General features: G+C 34.6%; 1 protein-coding gene across 4 annotated transcripts in view; it reads left to right on the forward strand.

Moving 5' to 3' along the window:
* The window catches only part of LOC118187013 (cGMP-inhibited 3',5'-cyclic phosphodiesterase 3A-like), an 881,882-nt gene that overhangs the window by 837,024 nt on the left and 17,105 nt on the right, over positions 1-27,753 (forward strand). For all 4 annotated transcript variants that reach the window (XM_085822827.1, XM_085822828.1, XM_085822831.1 and 1 more), the window contains 3 exons: positions 2,559-2,745; positions 16,802-16,882; positions 19,166-19,410. In XM_085822827.1, the coding sequence (XP_085678953.1) occupies positions 2,559-2,745; positions 16,802-16,882; positions 19,166-19,410 (513 nt within the window). The remainder of the gene's footprint in view (positions 1-2,558; positions 2,746-16,801; positions 16,883-19,165; positions 19,411-27,753) is intronic.

Below are 27,753 nucleotides of genomic sequence, written 5' to 3' on the forward strand. Positions count from 1 at the left end.
CTAAATGCTCTTAAAAACGAAAATGAGTACTGAATTCAGAATAATACCTATCAGTAGTGATTCCCCTCGTACATTTTTTGATAATTTATACTGGTAGTGTCTTCTATCAACGAAAGTTCGTAAGCGGTAGTTCTCTTTGGTTATCAAACTGCGAACCTTTTTACTTCCTTGTACGAAGTAAAAAGGAAGTATTATAATCGCGAAAAGTTTGAGGCAGCATATTTCAACGAAAATATCCATTTTGACCGCTATCCAATGCAATTTAACGATGTTTTTGCGTAATATCTGTGCGTAAGGACAGAGTAAAGACTCGTTTCCTCCAAAAAAATTATAAAACTGCTTTAAAATGAATTCTGAAGAGAATTTTTCGTGGCGTCTGTACGTGCGTACGTACGTACGTATCTCGCATAACTCAAAAGCGAGTAGCCTCAGAACGTTGAAATTTTGTATATAGGACTTCTATAACATGTAGATGTCTACCACGTATTTTTGTTGCAATCGGCCGCACCAAACGTATATAAATATATTTATATATATATCCACACTGTTACCCGGCTCATTCACCTCAGTTTCTTTACTCTTATATGTGTGTAAATTGTACATTTTTTGCTTTAAAAATGATTGAATTATGTTGTTTTTATCTTCCGGTTAAGGGTTTTATGCCTTTAGTAAATCTGTATGCAATATTTTCAGAATTATCAACAATTTTAAAGTTGTTTAAGTGCCGCTAAACCTTTTTCTTTACAGCGGCCATTGATTGTTTACATTTGAAACAGGGACTAGTGGATTTGTTGCCAATCTATAGAAACTTAGCTTCGCAACAACAAAGATAACACCTTCATTTATTATTGCGACCCAGATCATGCTTAATCCTTTCTGGAATTTTTTCGAGGAAATAAGTGTTTAAGATTTACTTCGTAATTTTTAATACAGATACTTTGATTTTTTGTGTGTTTTTGCCTTCTTGCGAAGTGAGAACTGAATTAATTGAATGAGAAATACTCAATCGTCTGTGAAAAACGTTTTTTTTTTTTTTTTTTTTTTTTTTTTTTTGTTTTTTGTTTTATTTGCTTAATTTCTTTTATACATCATTCTAGCTTTATTATAGTATTTGAATAGAACATGTGGCAACGATTAGATAATTCTTTAAATGACATAAATTTTGTGCATTATGAGTTATAATATGAACGAAATATAATACTGTTAAGTTAATCTAGTGCCAGAGTGTCGCTATGGTAAACAAATACTAGAGTGAAATTTAAAGAATGCATTTATTCTATTGTGGTTTATGCGCTGTCGGCGAAGTATATTTAATTCAATCCAATAAGTTTAAATGAAATGCAAGAAAAAATGCGTATAATTTAATATTCCGTACAAGGAAGTCATGTGGTGTACACATCAGATTTTTTTGTAAACGAGTACTTAAGCCACTGGATTAAATTTGTTTATTGTACGGGCGCTTAAAATGCCATGCATTTTTTATACACACGTGGGATCGCTATACAAACCTCTTCCAACACGCAATACTCAGTTTTGAGAAGTCAGCTCTAGCTCTAATGACACTGTTGCATTGAACACTGTGTTTGTAAACAATAGTATTTTGAAGCCTGTAAATATAAGCTGACCTTATGCTCTGAGAAGCGTAATGTGAACTGAAAATATTCCTGGAATTCAGACGAGCATCTGAACGAATTTTGGTGAATTAAAGAGAATATGAAAAAGCTTCAGTGGGTTGAGATAGTAAAGAAGCAGAGTTTGAAAGGTGCAGTTTACATCGCGTCTGTTGTTGCCAGTGCTTCGTTTTGATACAATGTTACAGCTTTATTATTGTAGTAATATAGAAATAAATTACGTATATATTTGCGTAAGTTGTTTATTACATTATATAGCACAAAACCTAATTATATGCTGTCCTAAATAAAAACTTATATACATACTTATATAAACTTATATATATGGTTATATATAATTTCATGGTTATTTGAAATTATTTGCACATCTTCAGGGAAATATTGTAGGATATTTACTTCACTAAAGTAGTAATCATGTAAGGTCATTAAGATGTTCTGACGCAGGAGATGTGAAAAATTAGCAATGCCCTCGCCTGAACTCAAACCTGCACCTCTCAAAATACGCGCCGAGTGTGCTAACTGTTACACCACGAAGGCATACTGGAAAAAGGGAGAAAATACATTATAATCACTCACAATAAGATTTGCAGCTGATTAGATCCCTTTCAGATCTCCTTAATCTCGATTAGATCCCTTTCAGATCTCCTTAATCTCGATTAGATCCCTTTCAGATGAGCCATTCTGAAAGGGATCTAATCGAGATTAAGGAGTGTGAAGAAAACGTTTATTTTCAGATCCCTACTTAAAATCTTTATTAAGTTAATTGCCGATCTCAGGTAACTTTCAGTAACCGATTTCAAGCAAAGTTGTTTTTAGGACGATGAGTTTGCTACGATGCCAAAACTGAAATGCATATATTCGCATTTAAAAAATTATTTTAAATTACAAGTAGGTAATTAAATTGACAAATTTTACATTCTTTTTCAGGGAGATGAAGAAGCAAACCTAGGATTACAAGTATCACCTTTCATGGATAGAAAAAATCCCCAACTCGCCAAACTTCAAGAGTCTTTCATCAATCATTTAGTAGCTCCCCTTTGTAACGCATATGGTGAAGCAGCGCTTTTACCTGGAGTATGGGTGGAGGATTCTGATAGTGGAGAAGATGATGATGGTAAGCGTATACGCATTTTGATTGTAAACTAGCAATATGCCTGTTCTTTGTATGAGCGGAAAAAAACACACTCTTTCCACAAAGCATTGGAAAAGTTGAAATAAATACAAAAAGACATGAAATGGTAGTATTTAAAAAGTAAAGAAATCACCCTCAATAACAAAGGAATACATGACAAAAAATTTTTATCACGGATAACAGAAGAAATATTATAGACTCTCAGCATAAAACAAAACTGTCTATGGAAAATATAAAAGGGAAATGCAATAGCCGTGGGTTCATATCAAGGATAGCAGATGATACCGTATTACTTGGCAGCTATTTTTACCCCCAAGGCTATAAATTAATTACGCGTAATATATGTTACCAGTATGTACATATTTAATATATGTACCGGTACAGGAATGTATATTATTACCTGCAGAGTATTAAACGCTAGCATTCTCTACAAAACTAGGCATTTTATAGAATGTCTGGCGTTTATAGGCAAAGTATGAAATATGCGAATTATTATATATGTTACCGGCAAAGTATGAAATCCGGCATTCTATAGAATGCCTAAAAGTAGCTGGCAATGTATGAAAAGATTCATACTTCACACATTTCCTTGGCATTCTATAGAATGCTAAATGAGAAACTGGCAAAGTATAAAATACATCTCAGAATTATTTCGAATGCCACATGTATTTTAATTCATTCAATATTTCACACATTTCGTTTCTGATACCTTTTGCCGTGTGTTTAAAGGAAACGAGCGATGCAGTTGCATGCAAAATTGGATGGCTCTAGGTACCGTTGTTTTATCACGATGCGAGAAACATACGTACATTTATGCAGATTCTTTGTTATTTAATTTCTTTAAATATAATTAAATATAATACAGGCTATATAACCTTTGGTGCAACAGTTTGAAAGGTGAACCGACATTTAAAGTTTTCAACGCAAAATGCCAAAACGAAATTAATAGTCCTTCTGGGCTAATAAATGTTACCTAACATAATGAAACCCTGAGTTCTGCGCATATCGGCATCCATGTTGCTTGGTGTTTTGAGTCCTCTTACAAAAAGTGTTTATTATTCAGTGAAAAGTTTGTGTTTTGTGTTTTAAAGTTGATATTCAAGTTCCCCTTGCGTTCCGGTTTTGTTTTATATGCTTCATGTTGAATTTGTTCAAGTAGTTATGGAGATTTGAAGATTTAAAAGTTTTGACGTGTCATCTCGCCGGCTTCAGGCAGCAAGCTGTAAGTTTTTCAATCCTTTTAGTGCTTTACACTTGCTATATCGACTTGAATACTTTATATTATTAACGTATTGTGTACCGGAACTGGATTGTATTGTAAATTATTTTCCTGATGAATATTTTATGAGTTTAAGAGCAGCTTTTAAGTGTTTCCTTAGCTAAGCCTAATGGATGATAATGTTAACAATTGAACATTAAGAGTGAAAGTGCGCTAAGTCAGTTGGTGCACCACTCTCTCAAGTCTTTCTGACCGATGTAAGCTCGTGTTTAGAATTTTTTAGTACACTAAAATCGAAGTCTTTCTGCCCGTTGTCAAACTCACTCAATTTTTGCGATAGAACTCTCGTTTTAATTTTAAAAATTATTTTGGATTCTATTGAATTGGATTTTAAAGTTGGACTGAATATTTATGATTTTTTGAATTTTTACTGTATTTTAGGATTTTATAGTTGGGAGATTTACGGTGATATGATTGTATTTTAATTATTGCGTTGATTTTAAATTGTGGAAAAAATTTTATTTTGAAATTTAGCTGTGTTTTAATCTTGAACCTGGATTTTAACTAAATTGAAGTTAGATTGAATTTTATTGATTTTTATATTTTATTGAAGAGTTATTGTGATTTTAACTTCTTGTATTCTTATATTTATGTACATTTAATTAGATATTGGTCCCTTAAGCCGACAATGTCTCAGAATAAGGTTCATTCCGAGGACACTTTGGAAACTATAGATATAGAAAATAAAAATGATATAGTTACTGTTATTAAACAGATGAATAAAATAGTTGATAGCCTGAAGGAGAAGCGAGTGGCTAAATCCTTAGTTGAATCATTAAGTAATGGGTTGCTCTTTGTAACAGAATGGGTTTCGAATAAGTGTTTGGAGAATATAAGCGGAAAAAGATATGGTGATTTGGAGGAAAAGATTAATACAATCATTGAAGAGGTTTCGGATATTAAGGAGAGAATTATTGATAACAGGGATGAGAAAGAAGAATGGCAGGAGGTAAAGAGTAAGAAAAGGAGGAGAGCAGAAAAGAAAGTGAAATTATTTTGAAACCTAATAGGGAAGGCATCGATGTTTATGATGAAATCAAGAGTAACATTAATCCTATCAATATTGGAGTTAAGATAAAGAAATCTTATTGTAGAAGAAATGCCACTATGGTAGTTGAATTGGGGAATAGAGAGGAATGTAAAAAATTGGAAAGAGAAGTGAGGCTGAACAGGAATTTGAACCAAATTGTTACGCCGAGACGAAGAAAATTTATAAGACCGAGAATGATAATGTATAATGTTTCAGACGAAGTAGAAGAAGAAAAGATTATACAAAGTATGAAAAGAGATTGTGAGTGTAAGGGAGATTGTGTTAAATCTCTGTTCAGAATTCCTACTACTGAGAAAAGAGTTTCCCATCGTGTCTTCCTGGTTACTGGAGACTGCCAGAGGTTTCTCATTGAAGAACAAAGAATCTTGATAGAGTGGAAATCCTATCTCATTAGATTGTTCCTTAGGCCAAAGAGATGTATTAACTGTCTGGCATTTGGACATACCAAAAAGGAGTGTAATAATCCCGTTGTCTGTAGTAAATGTTCAGACACACATGAGAAGAAGAGTTGTAAAGTGGAGAAATTATGTTGTGTAAATTGCAATGAATTCAACAAAAAGTTTAATTCGAATTTTAACATAGATCACGATGCATTCTCCAGGGGTTGTTCAGTTTATGTCCAGGAAGTGAACTTTTTGAAAGAACATCTAGATATTTAGTTATAGAGAATTTTGATATTGTCGGCGGGGACTAATATATGTTTGTTCTTGGCATCCTTTTGAATAAAGAATTGACTGTCTTGTCTCCTTATTATTTATAAAGTTTAATATAAATTTAGCAATTTATATTAAATGAATTCAACAAAATGTTTAATTCGAATTTTAACATAGATCACGATGCATTCTCCAGGGGTTGTTCAGTTTATGTCCAGGAAGTGAACTTTTTGAAAGAACATCTAGATATTTAGTTATAGAGAATTTTGATATTGTCGGCGGGGACTAATATATGTTTGTTCTTGGCATCCTTTTGAATAAAGAATTGACTGTCTTGTCTCCTTATTATTTATAAAGTTTAATATAAATTTAGCAATTTATTGATAATAAATTTAGAAGCAGGTTCCCTCACCTCTGGTAAGTTTTAAGGTAAGCTCAAAGTTTATATTGTTTTTAATTTATAGTGTTTTAACTGTATATAGAGTTTTATTGAAATACTTGCTTTTAAGGATTTGGAAACATTTGGATTTTAAATATTGTAAATATTTGAAATTGGATATATTTTTATTGTAAATTTGTGATTTTATATAGATACTTTTAACTGTATATAGTATTTTAATTGTATATTGAGATTTTGTATTTGAGATATTTTAATTGTATATTGAGATTTTGTTTGTATTGTATTTGAGAAGTGAAAATTTTGTATTATGAAGATATTGAATATAAATGTCAACCACTGTAATGTCGCCTCATGTCAGCTCTCGGCTATTAACAATATACTGAAAGAGCCAGTCCAAATTGTTACACTGCAGGAGCCCTATTACATTGATAATAAAATGGCACATATAGAGGGAGAGTGGAGAGTTGTAGGAAGAAGAGGTGGTAGAGCAGCGATAGTTGTGATAAATAGAAACATTGATTCTATAATTGACCAAGAATTGGATTGTGTGGTAGCAATTACGATTTTTTATGAACACAAGGCAATATCGATTATTTCAGTTTATTTTTCACCAGCTGAAGACCTTGAGCCTCATTTTTTGCAGTTGGAAAATGTTTTTAATCAGTATACAAATGGTTTTATTATAATGGTGGATTTTAATTCAAAAAATTTTAATTGGGGTTCGAATGAACTCGACGGTAAAGGGATTTTAACTTTCGATTTTGTTTTACAAAATGATCTTAAGTTGGTGAACGTTAAGGATTTGCCTCCGACTTTTGTGTCTCCCGTTGGATGTGGCTGGACGGACTTGGTGTTATGTTCCTCATTACTTAATTTTAATCAGATTGAATATGAGGTATTGGATTTAGAAAGTTTAAGTGATCATAGATATATTTTAGTAGATTATATTGACATACAAGTTGTTGGAAGTAAAAAAGTTATTTATTCACAAAACCCAAATAGAATTGCAAGGACCGTCAGGAGAAGTAGGAAAATCATAGAGAATATTGAAAATAGAATTATAATCACTAAAAGTGTAGAGGAACTAAATGAAATTGTGGAGAAGTTTGAGAGGGATTTAATTAATGTTATGAAGAAAAATCTGATGATCAAAGGAAATATTAAAAAGAGGAAAACTGGCTGGTGGAATGAAGAATTGGAAAAACAGAGAAGAATTTTAAGAAGTAAAAGGAAGAAATCCGAGGTTAAAGAGATTTCGGAGGAGGAACGAACCCTTAGGAGAATAGAATATAAGAATAGAATATAAGTATGTTATTTCAGGAAAAGTCCGATTTTATGTCAAAATACCTATGTTAGAAAAACACTATATTTAAATCTAATATATAACCTAAGTCGCGCTTTCGAGGCATAGAAAACGCAGTTTGAATTTCCTCAATCGGAACAGGAAAATGGGATATATAGAACTGTCTTTTTTCTTTTCTTGCAGCAACCATTGTTGCCAGCACCTTTGCACAGTCGTGCCCGACCAACCCGGAATGGCAACGCGGACAACGAGAAAAGAAAAACGTCCGCAATTGTTATCAGTTTCATAAAAATGACGCTAGGTGCGCAGTTGAAATGTGCGCTATGACCGATGTTAACATTCCATGCCCCTGAAAGTTCATCATTTGCACACTTGGCATGAAGGAATACGCATACAAATTTTCGATATGTCCAGATTGTTTTAAATCGGAGCTTCAGAAATTTTTTAAGTGTATTTTAGGATTCTAAGATTAAATTAGTACCAATCATGACTAAGAGATATCGTGTAGCTTACATTATGGAAGGAAATTGTAGAAATTATGTATTCTGCTGCTATATCTTTCAGTAAATATTACGAAATTAAAAATAGAAGTAGTCTAGAAGCCTAAGATGAACGATCGTATTTATCACACAAGCACTGTATTTATGTGCCTAAAATATTACGAATTTATATAAAATCTACAAAAGAGTTTTAAAAATATATAGTCGTTAATATACTCTAATAACTCGTTTTACCTTTATTAATACTTTAAGCAGTGATTCTCAACCACAGTGCCGCGGCACTTTTGTGTGCCGCCAAATTCTTAAAGTGTGCCGCCAAATTTTAGAAATGTATATAGTAAAAGTTATAATAGGTTTAATCCTAGTATACGGTATTTTGATGGGCTAAATTCGAATTGGCTAAATTCGGTTTTTAAGACATTAATAAGCAAGCCAATTGTGGTATCCAAGCCCATTTGGGTGCCCAAGACTTCTGCATTTGAATTAATCACTTGCGCTACAAAGACGTGCCAGGCACGTCGAGATGCTTTTGTCTCAAACCGCGAGCGACGTGAACACCACGTCGTTAGTAATTTATCGCAAAAATTAAAATAACGTGGTGCATACGTCGCCTAACAACGAGATTGTTTATTTCTCGAGTTACAGCTCTGAATTGCACTCGCAGACGCGGAGCGGCGTAAATGAGACACTTTACCGTTTGTTATATTGTGGCGAACGGCACCGCAACCGTCGTAGCGCAAATGGTTAACTTTGAACAAAGAGGAGGAACTAATTTCGCTTTCTAATAAGCGAGATTTAATTTTAAAATGTTCGGCAGAATCAATTAATTCATTTTGGGTTAACATCAGATGCAATTATCCCATGGTGGCCTAAAAAGCTTATTACAGTTACAATTATGTTATAACAGTTTTCTAAATCTTATTTGTGCGAGTTCGGATTTTCAGTATTAACCAACGAAAAAACAATCGAGACTTAAATGTAGAAAACAATATGAAAGTAGCATTCTCATTTTTACGACCAAATATAAATGAAATTATCAAAAACATCAAAGGATCAAATTTCTCATTAAAAGTATTCTTATTATTAACTTGTAATTAATTTCTTAATAAACGTACTGCTGTTTTTGTGGTACATATTATTTTATTTTCAATTCAAAATTATTATCATAAGCTATTTTACATAGTCTATTATTAGGTAAGTAAACAACTTTTTAATTTTATCTTTTTCTTTGTGTGCCGCCAAATTTTGAAATCGTTAAAAGGGTGCCGCGACAAAAAAAGGTTGGAAATCACTGCCTTAAAGCTATGACGAAAATGTTAAGAAGCAAGAACGGTTGCTTTAATGTCTCAAAAGAACTTATACTACACTAATATTAACCAGTTAACTGTGATTGACGAGTATACTCGTCTTGGAGAAGCGGCACGATATTGTGTATTGACTAGTGTACCCGTCACGCGTACATTATGTTAATAAAATGGAAAGATAAGAGGGAGGTTCATTTAGTAAGTACTGTACTGTACATAATGACAACGTAATAGAAACAGAGAAAAGAAAAATAATAACAAAGAAACCGAAGCTAGTGATTGATTATAATAAAAAAATGGGTGCGGTATTTTTCATCTTAACCTCAGATTCATTACGATTGTTATATTTGATAGAAGAAGAGTGGATATGAGCGGTGGAATTATCATAGCGTACTCAATAGCAAGAAAACGACTCAAACAGTACTAAAAAACGCGTATCAACTTTTTGCTCAAATTTATTGAAAACACTTTTGCGACGTATCCAGTTGAAAGAAATAAATCGACACAATCTCGGCCATTTAGGCCCAATATAAGCCAATTAGGCGGGAATCATGTTCCGGATTATATACTCAGAACATCGAAAAAAACCCTACGCGAAGGTGCTCGCATTGCTACAAACGTAAGATCAGAAAGGAATCGCGTTACTGGTGTTCGATTTGCAAAGTCCCATTGTGTATAGTATCCTGTTTACTTTTATATGTATAATATTTAATTTAATTTATTGAGTTTTTAGTTTAATATGTATGTAATATATGCTTATGTTAACCAAATAAGTAAATATCAGTAATAAATCTTTCAATATTATAAAATAAACCCATCTTTTGCATTCAATATCTTACCACCGCAACTTACTCTGTGAATGACGAATATACTCGTCATGGCTCGATTCTGGTGACAAAAAAAGGTGCGCACCCTTAAACGAGTGCGCCACAGTTAGCTGGTTAATCTCAGTATTTCAGCCATTGTAACAAACACACTTCTTAAGTCCTTTTATTCGGAAAAGATGTTCCCTGTGAGCTAATGTATTGTTACGAATTTTGTGTAATGTAACATGAACTGCCTTACGAAATCGATGCTTTGCCGGAAAGGTAAAATTACAGGAGCAAATCTATTTAACATTGAGATAAATGGCTAGCTTGTTAAATTGGCGAGATATCTTCAAGGTGGAGATTGTTTTGGCGACTAATTTTTGTCGCCAAATTTGGTGGCATTTTGGGCTGGTCTTTGAATGTCCATAATTAATACCTAAACGTAACTGTAACCGGCCTTTATATGGAACCTTAACCGTATATGCTTTGCATTAATTTCAAGAAATGGAAGTTACTAGACATTTCTCTGCGGCCGGATGGAGACTATAAAAGACACAAAGAGCATTAGTTCTCAGTTTTCAGTTCAGAGTATTGAGAGAATTCCGTGCAGGCTTCGCTCTTTAGATGCGCTTTGCATTGCATTGTGTTGAGCGTTAATATGGTTTTACTTTATGAAAAACCAGAGTTCTCTTTCTAAAAACATAACTGAAGAAATTGTTCTTGTCGACGAAAATTCCAGTAAGTTTATACCAATCCACCGTAGTCAGGCAGCTTTATAAGAGTTTTGCGTTTTTCATAAAGGAGAAGAAGATTGATATTATCCCTTTGCTTAATTAACACGTTTACGCCGGGGCTAATTTTTATAAACTTCCCCGAGTGGCGGGGCTAGAATTTTTGCCGCGTTTCATCTACCGGCGCGCGATTATTACTTGTTCAAACCTGTATACGAGTTGTACGTTTGCCAAAAAATAGTATAGTGAGTACTTATTTTGCAAGTTGTGTAACTGGTGCGGTATTTTTCATCTTAACCTCAGATTTCTGCCAATAATTATAACTAGACAGGCAGTCAGAATTTTTTTTAAAAAATTTTTGCTCTTATAAATAATAGATAACAGGGATATGGAAAATAAGTGATTCGTCTGATGAATCTATGATGGTACGCGCCGCCCGATGTGACAAACTAGTGCGAACAACCGGTGGTACGCGCCGCCCGATAAGAGAGGCTAGTGCGGGCAACCGGTGGTAAGCGCCGCCCGATGAGACAGACTAGTGCGAGCGACCGGTGGTACACGCCGCCCGATGAGACCGGCGTGAACGTGTTAATCCGTAGTAGAAATGGTAATCGAATTTGCATAACGATACACGCATCTTTATGTAAAACGCCGGACTAGCAAAAGCTGCTGATGGTAGGTTTCAGCAGAGAATCTTCAATTTGTGCACGCTTGCCGATGTCGACACCATCATGAAGATTTCTGTCTTTCCGAAGAGCGGCCGACTTGCATAACGGTGCGGCACCTTTATACTGGGACACCGTTATAAAACAGCGAGCGACGTCATAAAAATAACGTCGTTACGTGGAGCTGTACCAATTAACCCAATGGTAAAGGGATGGTGCCCACGTCCCTCGTCGCATATCGCATATAAAACGGTCTCCTTACAATGAACCAGTCCTAAATGAATTAGTGCAGACACTTTGAGAATTTCAAGGTCTATAAAAACATTACTAGTAACCATACTACCCTCTTCCTTTCCGTTAAAACGCCTCGGTAAATTAAATTCTGAAAAATGGATATAATTTGCGCCGTGTAAAGACTATTACTAGCTAACTAGTAGAAAAATTAAGTTTTTTGCGCGTATATCTGAGGAATGTGATAATGTACTTAATTTCTTGGCATTTGGTTCGCGGAACTGCCAACCGGATGGACCAGGCGTTGGGTATGGGCGCCTTGTGCAAGCCTTCCATGTGGCCTCTCTGGCTTTACTCTGTATAAGGGCGGACGTGGCCCTATATGCTAATTAACTTTATAGTAAAGGGGTGGTGGCCACGTCCTCCGTCACTATCACTATAATGATAATGTAAGGGCGGACGTGACCCAGTATAAATTAACTTAATAGTAAAGGGGGGGTGGCCACGTCCTCGGTCACTATCTCACTATAATGCTAATATAATATGTATCCTGTGTCTAATGCGAATCCTGTGCAAAATAACCTTTTATAATCTACCAACATAGGGTTTATTAGGAAATAATTTGAATGTACTATATTGATGTGAAGTTAATGTAATGTTAGGTTAAGGTATTAATTTGATATGTAGTATATAATGCAATGTGCAATCGTAATATATAATGTAATATGAAATGCAAGATAAAAGTGGACGTGGTGCTGTACTGATTAACCCAAATGGTAAAGGGACAGTGCCCACGTCCTCCATCGCTTATCGCTTATATATTCTTTCTGAATTAAAAGCACGTTTAACATTGAAAATAAAGGCCGGACGGATTAGCATTTTCTTGGAACTTGGCATTATTTATAATAAATTTACTGTCGAATTTTTTTTTCTGTGCATCATGATATAAATCAGATTTTGTGAAACAGTTTGTAACCGGCTGTGCAAAACAGTGAGGACCCTTTAAATAGCTCTGTGAAGTGTTATTTCGCAACTTATTAAGATCCTCCCCCCTCTCCCCGAAAAAAGTTACTTTTGCCGTTTCAAGCATTAGCAAACGTCTATCGGATTAAAATTGGATTTCCTTCAAACAACTTACGCAACTAAGTTTCTCGAGAATTATAAAGACGATTAGTATGCGCTTAGTATGGAAAGATAATAAAAAATGCAGAGCTTTACGATGATCAATGAATATTAAACTTTGTTTCCTGAAGCGTAGTTGGATCTTTTTTACTTGAAAATCTGAAAGTAGTTAGTAAAGAGCAAAGCATTTCCATCAACAAGTTAGGGAGAGGAAAAAGAGATATCAAGACCAATGGAGCGTTAATGTGATGGAGGGGATTATTATTTGGATGTTGCATTGTAAAAATCCTCAGACGTCGCAGGAAGCATTAGAAGCAGCTTCACTTGCAATAAGGGAAAGGAATTACCAAGACTGTGACGTAAACAAAGCAAACAAACGTAAAGCTTATTTATTTGCAGCAAATTACAGTTCAAGAATTAGCCTTAGATCTTGTTCGTAATTTTTCACTGCTAATTTTGTTCCGCCAGATATTCCAACAAAACAATGACAAAAGAATTTATGAAAAATTTGTAATTGGAATAAATATGAGTTCCTTGTTGTAAACAGCCTACAGCTGCTAACCAAATGATTTTTTAAAAGGTTTTTATGACTTTGTAGAGACTTTAGAACTTTTTTGGAGCAAGAGACGTGAACAATGAGCAATACCATCACCAAAATTCGAACTTAAACGTCTCGAAAAAGAACAGAGTGTGCTATAGTTACACCACCAAAGCATGCAGAAGGGGGGGGAGAAAATGCTTTATATGCTCCCCATTTTAAAGTGCGACTGGGAATTAGGAGACCCAATTGCCAAATCCTGGTGGTGATGTGGATGATGATTTTGTAGCCACTGTAGAATCATTACTATTGTCCGGGAGCAACTGTAGAATCATTACTATATTTTTTTTTAGCGGGAAACGTGAAAAATTAGAATTGCCCTCTCTGGGGCTCGAACCTAGACCTATCGAATATGCGTCGAATGTGCTACCGCTACACCACCACACAAAACGTGGGAAGATTCGTTCGGTTTTATTAGATTACAGCAAAGCACTCGAGGTCTATTTGCCTTAAGGGAGGGATGCCTTCGTGGAGGACTCTCTAAGGGGAACTGGCTCGTATACACGTTACAAATGGAGAAAACCACGAAAACGCTCATGCAGGCAGCCCGTTCGCGGGATTCGAACCTCGGACCGAACTACCAGTGTTCAGCGACCTCACCGCTCGACTAAAAAGCGGGAAGAAAATATCTTATATACTCTCCCTTTTAAAGGGCGAGTGGGAATTAGGTGACCTGATCGCCAAATTTTGGTGGGGAAGAATCATCATCCACTACCTTCTTTTCAGTTTGGGTGCCACTGTTGAGATATTAGGATTTTTTTTTGGAGCAAGACACGTGAAAAATGAGCACTTGCAGAGACTCGAACCTGGCCCTCTCGAATACGCGCCGAGTGTGCTACCATTACCACCACCAAGGCATACATAAAGGAGGGAGAAAATACCTTATATCAGTACAAACTAGTCTAATGATATGTAATAGAATAATATGTTATGTGCAATTGTTATTTGCATTTGTACTAATCAAAAAATAATAAATTAGGATATAGATTTTTTTTAAATAATATGTTTATAGCAATAGCGCAAAACCATTTCATCTGGGCTTCTTTGTAACGGAAATCGAATTTTCTAGCGTGTTACTTACTAAATTCTGGGAACTAATCTGAAAAGTTCTTCTTCATCATTACGAATAAATTAGACAAAATAACAGTCGTCTTCTAATCTCTAAGTAGTATGCGACTAATAATGTATTTATTTTGCGAGTCGACTTGTTTAAATTTCCTGATCTTGAAAGGAAATCGTTAATTCTTAATTTTTTGCGACGTCACAGTAATTCTATAAATTGAATGCGTTTCTTGCATAAATTATTAACTCTTGCAGTATTTCAAGAGTTTTCAGTAATAGCCTATTAAAATTAAGATTATCATTGCTTATTTTACACCTATGTTCCAAATTTAAGAAAACAATGAAAAGATTGATATTAATTTTACGAAAACTAATGAAAATTCTGCCACATATAATTAGATTATATGCTAGTGAACACAAAACCCTTCTTCTCCTCGTGTGTTTACGCACAGAATTTGCAAACAAGACCAATTCGATCAAATAATCAGGCAAACATGATTGACGTTACGCTAAAAACTTGGTTAAATGCCATATTGCAAGTTTGAACGTGGTCAGGTTTTGTTAATTGTACCTGCAAGACACCGAATTCGTGAAGGGTCGAACAGTTTGAAAGCATATCTGAAATGTAGGTGAAAGGTAGAATAGACTCAAAGTATACTGAACTTATCTAGAGATCTGAATATTCCTCAGCAAGATTTGTTTCTTAAACTGCAGCATATGAAGTCCGTCAATTTTCACTGATAGCATGAAGGAACCGTTACTAGAGACCACTCAATAGCCCCTAGCCGCAACGATATTTATTGCTTTTCTTATATTTTATACCGTATTATACGTGCATAGTGTTCTACTTCATGTTTCGTCCACTTGAGTGTTTTATTTGCTGTGGTCATTAATGTCGACGGAGTCAAGATCCCTGGTTAAATGCCATTTTGCAAGTTTGAACGTGGTCAGATGTTGTTGATTGTGCCTCCAAGACATCGTTTAGATGAAGGCCAGAAGTTGTTAACGGTCGAATAGGCGACTCGAAGCATATCAAACATTATTGGACATATCCAGAGAACTGAATATTCCTAGCAGTATTTGCTTTTCAGTCAAGGGAACAGTTAGTCATCTTGCTGATTAAGACCGTCGAAGTTCAACTGCATCATCTGAAGACCGCTATTTCTCACTGATGCAATAAACGAACCGCGTTCTCAAGCAACTGTCTAAGGACCACTCAATAACCACTAGCCGCAACCATATTTATTGCTTTTCGAAGATTTTATACCATATTATACCTGCATAGTGTTCTGCTTCATGTTTCGTCCACTTGACAGCGTTTAATTTGGTGTGGTCATTAATGTCGACGGAGTCAAGATCACTGGTTAAATGCCATTTTGCAAGTTTGAACGTGGTCAGATGTTGTTGATTGTGCCTCAAAGACATCGTTTAGATGAAGGCCAGAAGTTGTGAACGGTCGAGTAGACTCAAAGCATATCAAACATTATTGAACATATCCATAACACTGAATATTCTTTGCAATTTTTTTATTTTTAAGCATGGGAACAGTTAATCATCTTGCTGGTTAAGATCATCCAAGAGTAACTGCATGAAGAAACCGTTGCCCAGCTGACTAGGGACCACTTAATAGCCACTAGTCGAAACTATACTTACTGCTTATTGAATATTTGAGTACGATTTTACACTATATTATCCTTGCGTAGTGTCCTGTTTCATTCTAGAGAGCATTTAATTTGATGAGATCTTCAATCTTGATCGAGGCAAGATCACTGTACCCAAGTACTTCTAACAAATGAATGCATGTTCAGTTTAAATAAGAATTCTGAACGTAACTTTCATCTGAAGAAGACTTAAAATACGCAACATTCCATCACTCACAAAGACAATATGCGACTTTAATGTGACTGTTTTCTTGTTTGGGATGAATCAGGAATAATCTTTGTTGAGTTATAATATAATTTTGTATGTGACAGATTTCGAATAATCCTTTTTTGTAATAGTCATGCTGTAATCTACTTTAGATGCAAATAAAAATTAATTATTGATATTAGTTATCCATCTTAACATTTTATGATACATGTATGATCATTGGCAGTATTGTTTCATTTTTCGAAACCTGCATGAAAAAATTAAGAAAATGATGTTATAAACAAAATTTTATTCTTCCTAAATATCATTTGTCCTCCCTTTTTAACTTAAAATTAATTTTTAAGTAACAGTTAAGAAGAATGCAAGTTCCAAAATTTCATTTTTTAACTTTATAATTCAAAATCTTTAACTTATAATCTTTAAAAAGTTCTGATTTGTTTTTCTACAAATTTGTATTGCAGATAATACCGATCAAACGGAATCCTCAACTGTTAAATTCGTAGAAGAAGATGTAGTCGATAGTGACAGCAGCGTTCGAAGTGGTAAGATTATATGTGTAAATTGTTTGCTAACCACAGTTCAATACATTAGTTTTATTTATCTTTTATTAAAGTTATTAATTTCTCAAATTCCGTTAGTTTATAAATTCTATTTTAGCACTTTAGTTCTTCGTAAATGAAATAATTTACATGCGACAGCCAGCAAACTGACATCAAAAACTGCATAAAGTATAAATACCTATCCCTCTTCACTTCCTTCACCGTTTTTTAAATTCATACTATTAACTGTTACTCTCCCTATATCTTGTTCAAATTTTCAGTCGTTAATAAAATACTCTAATAATAATAAAATACTTTAAATAATAAAAAATACAAAATTTAAATAAAAATAATAAAATCTGAAATGTTTCAGATTTGAAATTACGTCCAAAGGAGCGTTTCTTTAAAGTTTTGTGTGTTACCTTTATTTATTAAATATCATGTTCTTTGCACTTAAACCATAAAATTGAGTTCAGTAGCAATGCCGCAAAATAATTTTAAAATGAGCATATCTTTAGGATTTCCGATACACTGTTCTGCGCTCTGAGATAAAAAGGATTAGAGTGTTGCCATTGCTCGCTTTTAAATCGTTGAGTTTATTACTCAAAAATTCGTTTAAGTTTTACAAAATATGAAATCGATCATAAAACAAATTCCAAATTTTAAATTTGGTCTTCCACATGCCCATATTCGTAGGAAGTTTACGTCATTCAAAATTCGATGGCTCTAGGTACCGTTGTTTTATCACAATACGAGAAATAGACTTACATTTATGCAGCCTTTTTTATTATTTAATTTCTTCAAATATAATGCAAAACTCTAACATTTGGTGGCAACAGCTTGAAAAGTGAAACGGACATTTATAGTGATTCAACGCAAAATTGCAAAACGAAAACAATAGTCCTTCAAGGACAAAGCTCCTTTGGAATAATAATATAATTTAAATAATAAAATTAATAATATAATTTAATTTATATATTTATATTATTATAATTTAAATAATAAAAATTATAAAATATAATTTAAATAATAAAAATAATAATATAATTTAAATAATAAAAATTATAAAATATAATTTAAATAATAAAAATAATATATTTAAATAATAAAATACTTTTTATTCATCCACTCAAGTTCAAATACATTTTTTTAAACTTTTAGTGGATGATATTTCAAGTTAATACAATTTTTTTACATATTAAAGTCAATTCCTAATAACAAGCAATGCGAATTTATATCAGAAGCCGTGGTAGCAATGCAACTAATTCACCAAGATTGCTATGTTAGCCTGTGAATCTGCTTTTCTGGCGAACTCAAAGTCTAAAGGAAAACCAACTTTACAGGTTTTAAACAAACTTTACAGGTTTCAAACTAAGAAGAATAAAAAAAAAGGCAATAATGAGCAAATAATTTATTAGCCTAATTCCATGAATCATTAACGCTCATGAAGCGTAAAATCAATAGTGCAGAATATATATAATAAAACACACACATATTACCGTAACCAATGCGACGTGCATAACAATGAATTTCTTTTATAAAAGAACTTCCACTATTTCTAATAATAAATACGCGGTGACAAAACATTAAAATAATTACAGCTTTTTTTAATTAAATTCCTACTAGTAGCTCACACTCTCCCTATATCTTGTTCAAACTTTGAATCCTTAATAAAATACTATTTATTCATCCACTCAAGTTCTTTTTTTTTTTTTTTTTTTTTTTTAATTTGTAGTGGATGACACTTGATGTTAATAGTTTTTTCACATATTAAAGTCAATTCCTACTTATTTATTCCTGTTTATCGGACCTAGAGATATGCTGTTTTTAAATATATTACGAGACTTACAAATAATGATCATTAAAACTTTTTGTTGGAATTTCTAAGCACGAATTAAAAAAAAAGAATTTTTTTTATATTACTTGTTCATGTTTTAATATTATAGCGGATGGTTCATAAATCTTCAACACATTTATATAGTTAGTTGTAAAAAACGAAACACAAGTTTCTAAGCAATGAAGCGGCTGAATGATTGATTTATTTGGCTGCTTCGATTAATACTTAATGAGCAAACAGTTTCGAGGAATGTTTAATGAGCCATCGTTTTAAAAATTGTTCATGTGCTAAGATTCAAGTTAATCACTGTATAATTTAATATCACATATTTCATGTAATGTTAATATTATCCATGTATAAAAATATGTGCATTTCCTGGCTGTTTTTATTACAATAAAAGACTTAATGCTTCCTTGATTGGGTACTTATCGGTTCTCGCATTATTCCAGCCGCTGCTGATGGTGGCAGACCACTCCGGAACCGAAAAGTGTGCTGCCTTCAGACCGTTCATCTTCGAGAGAATTATGAATATTGGGTTGACATTTTGAAGAAAGAACAGGCGGAAAATGAAAAATGTGAAGCGGAAAGGAAGGTAGCCGAGGAGGAAGAGGAGGGGGAAGATGATAAGCAAGCTCCAGATGATGAGATGGAAACGATTGAGGAAGAAAGCAGTTTGCAAAGGATCTCAACGACGGTATGAATGACAATTGTAGTAATTTATCCTTTCATTCCAAGAAAACTTTAGAGTAATAAGAGATAAAGAATATATGTATGGATGCAAAGGCTATACAGGCTGTCCTAGAAAGGTGTAATTGATTTTAAGTATTTAATGTCTTCTTTTTGTTACGTTTGGATCAGCAGCAATAAAATAGCTCTTTTTCCTTCCTTGTAGGAAGTAAAAAATTATTGTAATCAAGAAAAAATTCCGGGTATCATATTTCAACGAAAATATCTATTTTGACCGCTATCAGATGCAATTTATCGATGTTATTTGCGTGACATCTGTACGTAAGGACAGAAGATTTTTTTTTTCAAAACGGATTATAAAATTGATTTAAAATGGATTCAGAAGAAATTTTTTCCGTGACGTTAGTACGTACGTATCTCGTACAACTCAAAAACGCGTAGCCTCAGAACGTTGAAAGTTTGTATATAGGACTGCTATAACAGGCAGTTGTGCCGGTCGCGGACACTCTTAGCCGACAGCCACTTACCGGTTAACCGACACCAGTTAGCCGACAGGACATTTAGCCAACATGGACACTCAGCCGACACGAACACTTAGCCGACACTTAGCTGACAGGACATTCAGCCGAAAACAACACTTCGCCGACAGACTATTTTGCCGACACGGACAGTTAGCCGACAAGACAATTAAACCGATAATGACCGTCGTACTTGGCTAAAAATATTCAAAAAAATTTTTTTTAATTTAAAATAAAAAAATAATTTAAATAAAAAAATTTCAAAAATTTCGAAAGGAAAAAAAATTTCCTTTCGAAAATGAATTCATATTCCCTGACGACAGATTTCAACGCTTTTCCAATTTGGTCAATATACACCAAACAGCACAATATATATCAAACTATGATAAATTACAGAATTAAGAATTAAAAGCACCTATGGCATCTTTAAAAATCAAAGATGAATTTTACTGATACGTGAAAAAAATGACTTACATATTGAACTTATAGAGAAGTGGAGAAATTTTGTAATTGATAGCAAGTTTAAATAATTATTGGGTACGTGTCATCTACACGTCACTGTCGGTTTAATGTCCTGTTGACTAAATGTGTTGACAGTTAAATGTCCCGTAGGCTTTGAACTTAGATCTTCGACTAGTATCTACTACTAAGAGTCTTGACTAGTAAATCAAACTAATGTTCTTGGCCATTCGCGGTAATAAAAAGAGATGATGCTTAGAGTATCAACACCCATAGCCGAAAACATAAATATTAAACACACTGGTTACCTTAGATGCAATCAGAGCTTAAGTCCATATATACAGCATAGATAGCAGTGAGGTAGGCATAAGTCATAATCAATAAGCATGCCAATTTTCTTCAAGCATAAAGTAAGGCAACCAGTCTTGAAGGTAAACACGGCATTTGATCAACCTAAGATAAGCATTATGCGATAAACTTACAGTAAAATCGGTCTGTCTAACTCGGCATGGCACGGCGAGAAAATAATTAGGCATAAATAACATCAGGCATAAAATCAGGCAATAATAATTTACAGTAAAAAGGCATATCTAGTTCAAAGCAATAGCAGGTAAACGTGCAATCAACTTATGGTATGGCATAAGCATGCAGTTATCTCAGCAAAATGGCAAAGTCAGGTAGCAGTGAAAACTGCAGCAGTCCATCACTGTCGGTGTCGAAGCTCTGAATGAGCCGATAGTTAAGAGTCCTGTGTCTATGTCTTATCACTTAGAGGCAATCGGCCATTAACGGCCTTTACCATATATTATACTTGACTTTTAAATGAGTGAAGAATCGAATAAATTGTATCCAATAATATGGAAATTACTCGTGCATATGCTGTGCTAGAACTCAGATTACTAGCGACGGAGGCTCCTGTGCCGCCGTCCGTATAATAAGTAAACTTTGAAGAAATTAGGCGCCCGTGTGGCGCCATCTGTTAGTAGAGATGAAAAGCATTTTAATTGACTGGAGCTCTGGTGGCGCCATCTCTCTTGCAGAATGTATTGTAAGGCATTTTTAAAATTTCATAAAAATGATTCTTCTGATAAGCAACTATTGGCATGAAGTAAAATTATGAAAAGCACAATTTGCAGTACATTCACAAGAGTAAGAACTATTTACACACGAAGTTTACCTGCTTTGGCAGGAACAAACTCCATAGCGCTTTGTAATTTGATAAGTAAAATTATAAGTAAAGAAAATGAAGTAAAATCTCGGCTAAATAAGAAGAAAACGAACATATATGCATTACCACTGACTATTATGGTGAATAGTGCGGGCGTTGTTCAATTGTGAAATCGTAATTTTCTAGTTTTTTGATGATATTCTTAGGGTGATTGTTACATTTCGTGAAAACGTTATGAGAAGCTTTCAGAATTTCAGAGTCCGTGGGTTTAATTTTTAAGTTATTGTGAAGAGTGCTGTTTCATATGAACCAAAGTGCTTGCTTTGAATTCTTTGCATTTTTCCGCGGTGAGTTCTTGCAATTGCAGCCCACGCTGGAGAAGCATACAATAAAATCGGGTAGGCGGCTTGTAGATAAATAACTCTTCTTATAGCGAGACTAAATTTAGAATTTCTCCATATAAGTGCAGAGATACTGCCTTCTGCTTGGTTGTCTTTTTTACAGATATTTTCTATATGGTTTTTGAAGGTTTTTGATCGAGATAAACGCCTGAATATTTCATTTGGGATGGAGATATTATTAATTGTGACATTGTTGAGATGTCTTCTGGAAGGGTTCTTTTGGAAATATATTGTAGTGGATTTTAATTTTCCCAGCGTTAAATCATGGGAAGATATAGTCTATTGCATTTTGGAAGGCTCTTTGCGGATTGATGGATTTGCTGACAATTGCAGTATCGTCTGAATAGCAGGCGATAATGGCATTTTTGTGGCTGGGAAGATCATTTTTCGTAGATGTTAAAAAGAAAAGGCGAAACATACGAGCCCTGAGGGATACCTGCTTTCATTACACTGATATTAGATAGCTCGTTAAATACTTGTAAAGTTCTGTTTTCCAAAAAACCTAAAATTAGGAGGATTAATCCAGGTGGAAATTTGTTACCGATAAGTTTGATAAGGAGCCCTGGGTGCCAAACCTCATTAAACGGTTTTTTTTTTCATATCAATGAAGATGCCAGCAACAGTTTCTTTTTTATTGAAGGCTTCTCCGACGATTTCAGTTATTCTTATGACTTGTTGGGTGGTGCCAAAACCATGCCTAAATCCAAATTGATGTTCTTTGATTATATATTGATGTCTTCTGCGAATAGCAGGCGATAATGGCATTTTTGTGGCTGGGAAGATCATTTTTCGTAGATGTTAAAAAGAAAAGGCGAAACATACGAGCCCTGAGGGATACCTGCTTTCATTACACTGATATTAGATAGCTCGTTAGATACTTTAAAAGTTCTGTTTTCCAAAAAAACCTAAAATTAGGAGGATTAATCCAGGTGGAAATTTGTTACCAATAAGTTTGATAAGGAGCCCTGGGTGCCAAACCTTATCAAAACGGTTTTTCCATATCAATGAAGATGCTAGCAAGAGTTTCGTTTTTATTGAAGGCTTCTCCGACGATTTCAGTTATTCTTATGACTTGTTGGGTGGTGCTAAAACCATGCCTAAATCCAAATTGATTTTCTTTGATTATATATTGATGTCTTCTGCGAATTTAGTAAGCCTAGTGATAACTAATCTTTGAAAACGTTTGCCAACAGTTGAAATTAAGCTGATGGGTCTATAGTCTGACGTTGAAGATCCACTTATCCCAGGTTTCTTCAAGATGATAATAATAATGGCATGCTTCCATTGTTTAGGAAAAAACACTAAATGCAGGCAAGCACTGAAAATTTGATAAAGTTGTAGGATGGCTTTTCTTGGTACATTTTGAAGGGTTTTTTTAGTAATTTGGTCACAACCGGCAGCTTTTCTTGATTTTAATTTTCGGGTCTGATTCTTAAAATTTTCCCAACTGCTGGGTCACGTGGTCAAGCACTGCGGAATCATCTGCGTTAACAAAATGATTGACAGTGAATTGATTTTCATATAATTTTGCAAATGCATTTGCCATATCTTTTGGATTAATTACAACTTGATTATTGTAATTAATAGGTTTGATTTCATCCTTATATCTTCTAACAGCTTTAGCAATTTTCCACACGGAGTAATTGATATGTGATAGACTGCTAATAAAGTTATTCCAACTGTTGTCTTTATAATCGTTGATGAGTTTCTTAACTGTTCTGTTAGCTTGATTGAAGTTATAGTTATCGATGGGGTCCTATGATAAATTTTTCGAAGCCTGTTCTTTTCTTTAATCTTGTTAAGGATGTACGCAGGGAGAGTGAATTTTTCTGTGTGATTGATCGATTTTGATTTGTCGAGTGCTTCGTGAATTCTATGGGTGAATTTATCTATTGTATCTTCGATGTCTCTGCGGGAATTTATATCTCTATTAATCACTGTGTTCTCCTGCATAATATAATAGGTAAGAGTCCGCAGCACTTGGAGAGCTGGTCACGTGAAATCAGATATCCAATCGGGTGCGTGCGGTAATGAAGAATTCGGATTCGCCCGCAGAAGTCATATGATAAAGCATAATTGAACAGTTTTAAGTACGAGGAGAAATTAAACTTGAGTAATTAAAATAATAAAGTAGTAAAAACAAATGTAAAAGTCTTGAGTAAATAAGTTGTAAAGTCTCTACCCTCTTTACAAGGGGAAAAACAAAAACCAGAGCTCCTGCTTTGATCAGGGAGAGAAACGTAAATAAAATAAAATATGTACAATATGTATAAAATCACCATCTTCCGTCTCATCATCATCTCGTAATGGATTGATCAACGGTGTTTCACCACATTTCCAACCGTGGGATCATAATCTATAATGTTACGTATTGCAACGTACGGCGAATTCTTCATTCCTTCAAAGAATTTATGTGCAGTAATAAGGATCTGGTTATGCATTGGCTCGATATCCAGATCGTTATGAATTTGTAAGTTCCGTACAAACCAAGGAGCGTTAACTATTGTACGGAGAATTTTATTTTGAAGAACACTGATCTTGAAAAGCATCTTTTTAATTTTGATGCTTAGTTTGGACTTTCTCCCTATAAGTCCAAACTAAGCATCAAAATTAAAAATTATATCTCCAATTGCCATGAAGGCGGCATTAGCTTTGTTCAAAGTGTAGGAAATATGGCTTTAAAGTTGATGCCAATCGGATGAATTTGGTTGGTGGGTTCAATTCGAAGATATCTTGCTATTTTCCACACAGAATTAGGTTCAATTTCCATATTTTCCAGCAAATGATCCCATTTCTGCGGTCAAAATTCTGAAATTTCATTTTTAATTTTCCTGTTAAGGTAGTTCGCATTACTTTTAACTCTTGGGTTCTGAGTAAGTTGCCATAACCTCCTGGTGCGGTTTTTAAGCTGGATGACGTTGAGAATGTTATCCGGGAGGGTGAGAAACTTCTTTGCTTTACATCTATAAAGACGCACCTTTAATAGCAAGTTGCATGTTTTGTTTGTTAATAAATAAATATCTTCCTCAGTGTCCGCACAGTGAGTATATTTAGTTTTACCGGAAATATTGGACAGAAGATTGGCACAGGTATTCCAGTCAACTCTAGTAGTGTACTTTAGCAGGGAGAATAAAAACCATAAAAGTCAAAATTCACTGGAATGTAAGCGGATGAGAGTTCTTCGTAAACTTCAAGCAAAGGGATGCTTTTTAAGTAGAACTAAGTCCAAAATTTCTCCATTTCCGTTCGTGTGAATTCTTGTGGGAGAAGAAGCAGCTACTACTTTAATGTCAGTTTTCAGTATATAATTGTTGAGAATGTTTCCATTATGGCCTCTAGAATGCCAGGCAGGGTGCTTGGCATTGAAACCACCCGCTATTATCGTCGGATAACTCGTAGAGGTAATAGTATTTAAGTCTGTCGGAGATGCGATTGGAAGGTGGGTTATAAAGTACAATAAAACGAAATTCTTCATTAAGTCCGCTATAAATAATAACAGAAGTAATTTCTACATTGCTATTTAGTTGAAGATTGTATTTATAATATTTTATATGGCTTTTGATAAAGGATCGCCGCACCACCTCCTCTATTACGTGCACAGTTAGTCCTTAAGATGTTGTAACCATGAATTTTGAAACGATCACCCCTTTTGAGATGTGTCTTATTAATCGTCATCACATCAATTTTGTGTTTATCCAGAAACTGAGCAATTTCGTAAACTTGATTACGCATGCTGTTAGCATTAAAGTAAGAAATCCGGACGAAGCTTTTGTTAGCTGAAATACTATTTTAGTCCGTATAGAGCTTAGAATTCATAGTCAATGTTAGAAAATATTCCATGGTATTCTTGCCTAATTCAAACTTTTCTAAAAGATACTTGGATACTTGTGTGTTTTATACATGCATTCTACTTCATAAGTGCATTCCTGTTCTATCAATTTTGCCCACAATCGGCTTTGTGATAGAATTCAGAAAGCACGCGAACGTGTATGCGAGAAATCTGAGGCACTTTGCTCAGTAAGAGTTCAACGTCCAGAGAAATCATGAAGTAACCCGTAAGTGTGGCGCCATCTGCCGATCAGGGTTTCTTGCAGTAGCTGTTGAGCTGTATTTTCAAAAAGAAATACAAAATCGGAAATCAGGTCACGTGTCCATTTCAAGGCGGAGCCAGAAGTGAGCGGGAGCAAATCAGGAGTAGGAGGTTGAAAATATAATAAGTTGCTACATTAGACTTTTTTTAAATTTTAAAGCACCTGATTAAGAATATTCAATAAGTGGACCACGCACGGCCTTTTAAAATAGTCATCTTCTGTTTTCTCATAATTCATTAAATCCGCGAAATCTGCAGTTAAGTTTTGCTCGGCTTTCTGTAAAAGTTTTCATTTAACTTATTGAGGTGATCTTCAATGTATTCGATTTTTAGGTTGTTGTGGAAATTCTTATTTCTGAGAAAATAAGGTGCTCCGTTTATTATCCTTAGAAATTTATTCTGTAGAGCTTGGAGTTTCTCGACCTTGTTCTTGATAGCGTTTGGCCACACGGGTAAAGCATAGGTGAGGATGGGTCTTATAATTGCTGTATAGATTTTTTTCTTTCTTACCAGATCTAGAATTGAGTAATCCGAGAGAAGAAAGTAAAGTTTCCTCATAAGTCCTTATGTTTTGCCCCGGGTGAATCTGATATGAGTGTTCCTTGTAAATGACCTGTTGAACGTTACGCCGAGATACTTTCCCGAGTTGACGATCGGTACTTGCTCTCCGAAAAGGGTTACTGATCTGAGTCAGTAACCCTTTTCGGAGAGCAAAATCTGAATATCCATATCTGAATCTTTAATCTTGTATTTTCTGATGAGCAGAATCTGAGATTTAGTGGGATTTATGCTGATTTTCCATGTAGCACACCAATTTTCGATGTCTGGGATTTTATTTCGAAGTTTCTTTAGAATGTGTTTAGGTCTTCGGGATCTTTCAATGAGCGTTGTATCATCAGCTCAACATGCAAGCATAAGGTTATGATCCTGTGAGAAATTTGGGAAATCGTGAACATATATCAAGTACAAAATTGGGCCTAAGATGGAGCCCTGAGCTACACCACCTTGGATAGAACACGGGGAGGTGCAGTAGTGGCCCTGCTTCACTGAAAAAGTGCGCTTTTCATGAAAGGACTTTAGGATCAGAATTAAATCTCTGGGCAGGTTAAGTTGAATCAATTTGTAAAGAAGTCCTGTATGCCAGAAGCGGTCAAAGGCTTTAGCCACGTCTAGCATAAGAATGGCAATACTTAACTTATTAAGGAGAGCAGCACCAATAAACTTCGAAATTCTGATGAGCTAGTGGGTGGTAGAAAATCCTCTTCTAAATCCGTACTGTTCTTTAGGAAGGAGACTGAGATGAAATTGAAGCCTCAGTTGATGAAGTTGAGGTATATGAGTTTTTCTAATATTTTTCCCAGTGAAGAGAGCAGACTTATAGGCCAGTATCTTGAAAGCTCTTTTGCTGCTTTTCCTAACTTTTGTATTAGAAAAATGTTAGCATGTTTCCATTTCACAGGAAAGTATGCATTCGTTAACCAAGCATTATAGGATGCCTGTTATCTTGCCTATTACGTGATGCGGTAAATTCTTGAACAATTTGTTTGAAACGAGATCCTTTCCTGGTGCTTTTTTCGTGCCCAGTCTTTTAATAATATCGGTTACCTCTCTCGGGGTAACCGATTAGCCAGGTTAATTGCATTTCTTGGGACTGGAGCATTAATCCATAATACGTGCTTCCGAGTCCTTGTCCGCGGGAAAATTGTTCGGGATG

Source organism: Stegodyphus dumicola, chromosome 8 (genome assembly GCF_044657685.1).
Source record: "Stegodyphus dumicola isolate Sdum_Otavi_A_Nest chromosome 8, ASM4465768v1".
Taxonomy (NCBI): Eukaryota; Metazoa; Arthropoda; class Arachnida; order Araneae; family Eresidae; genus Stegodyphus; species Stegodyphus dumicola.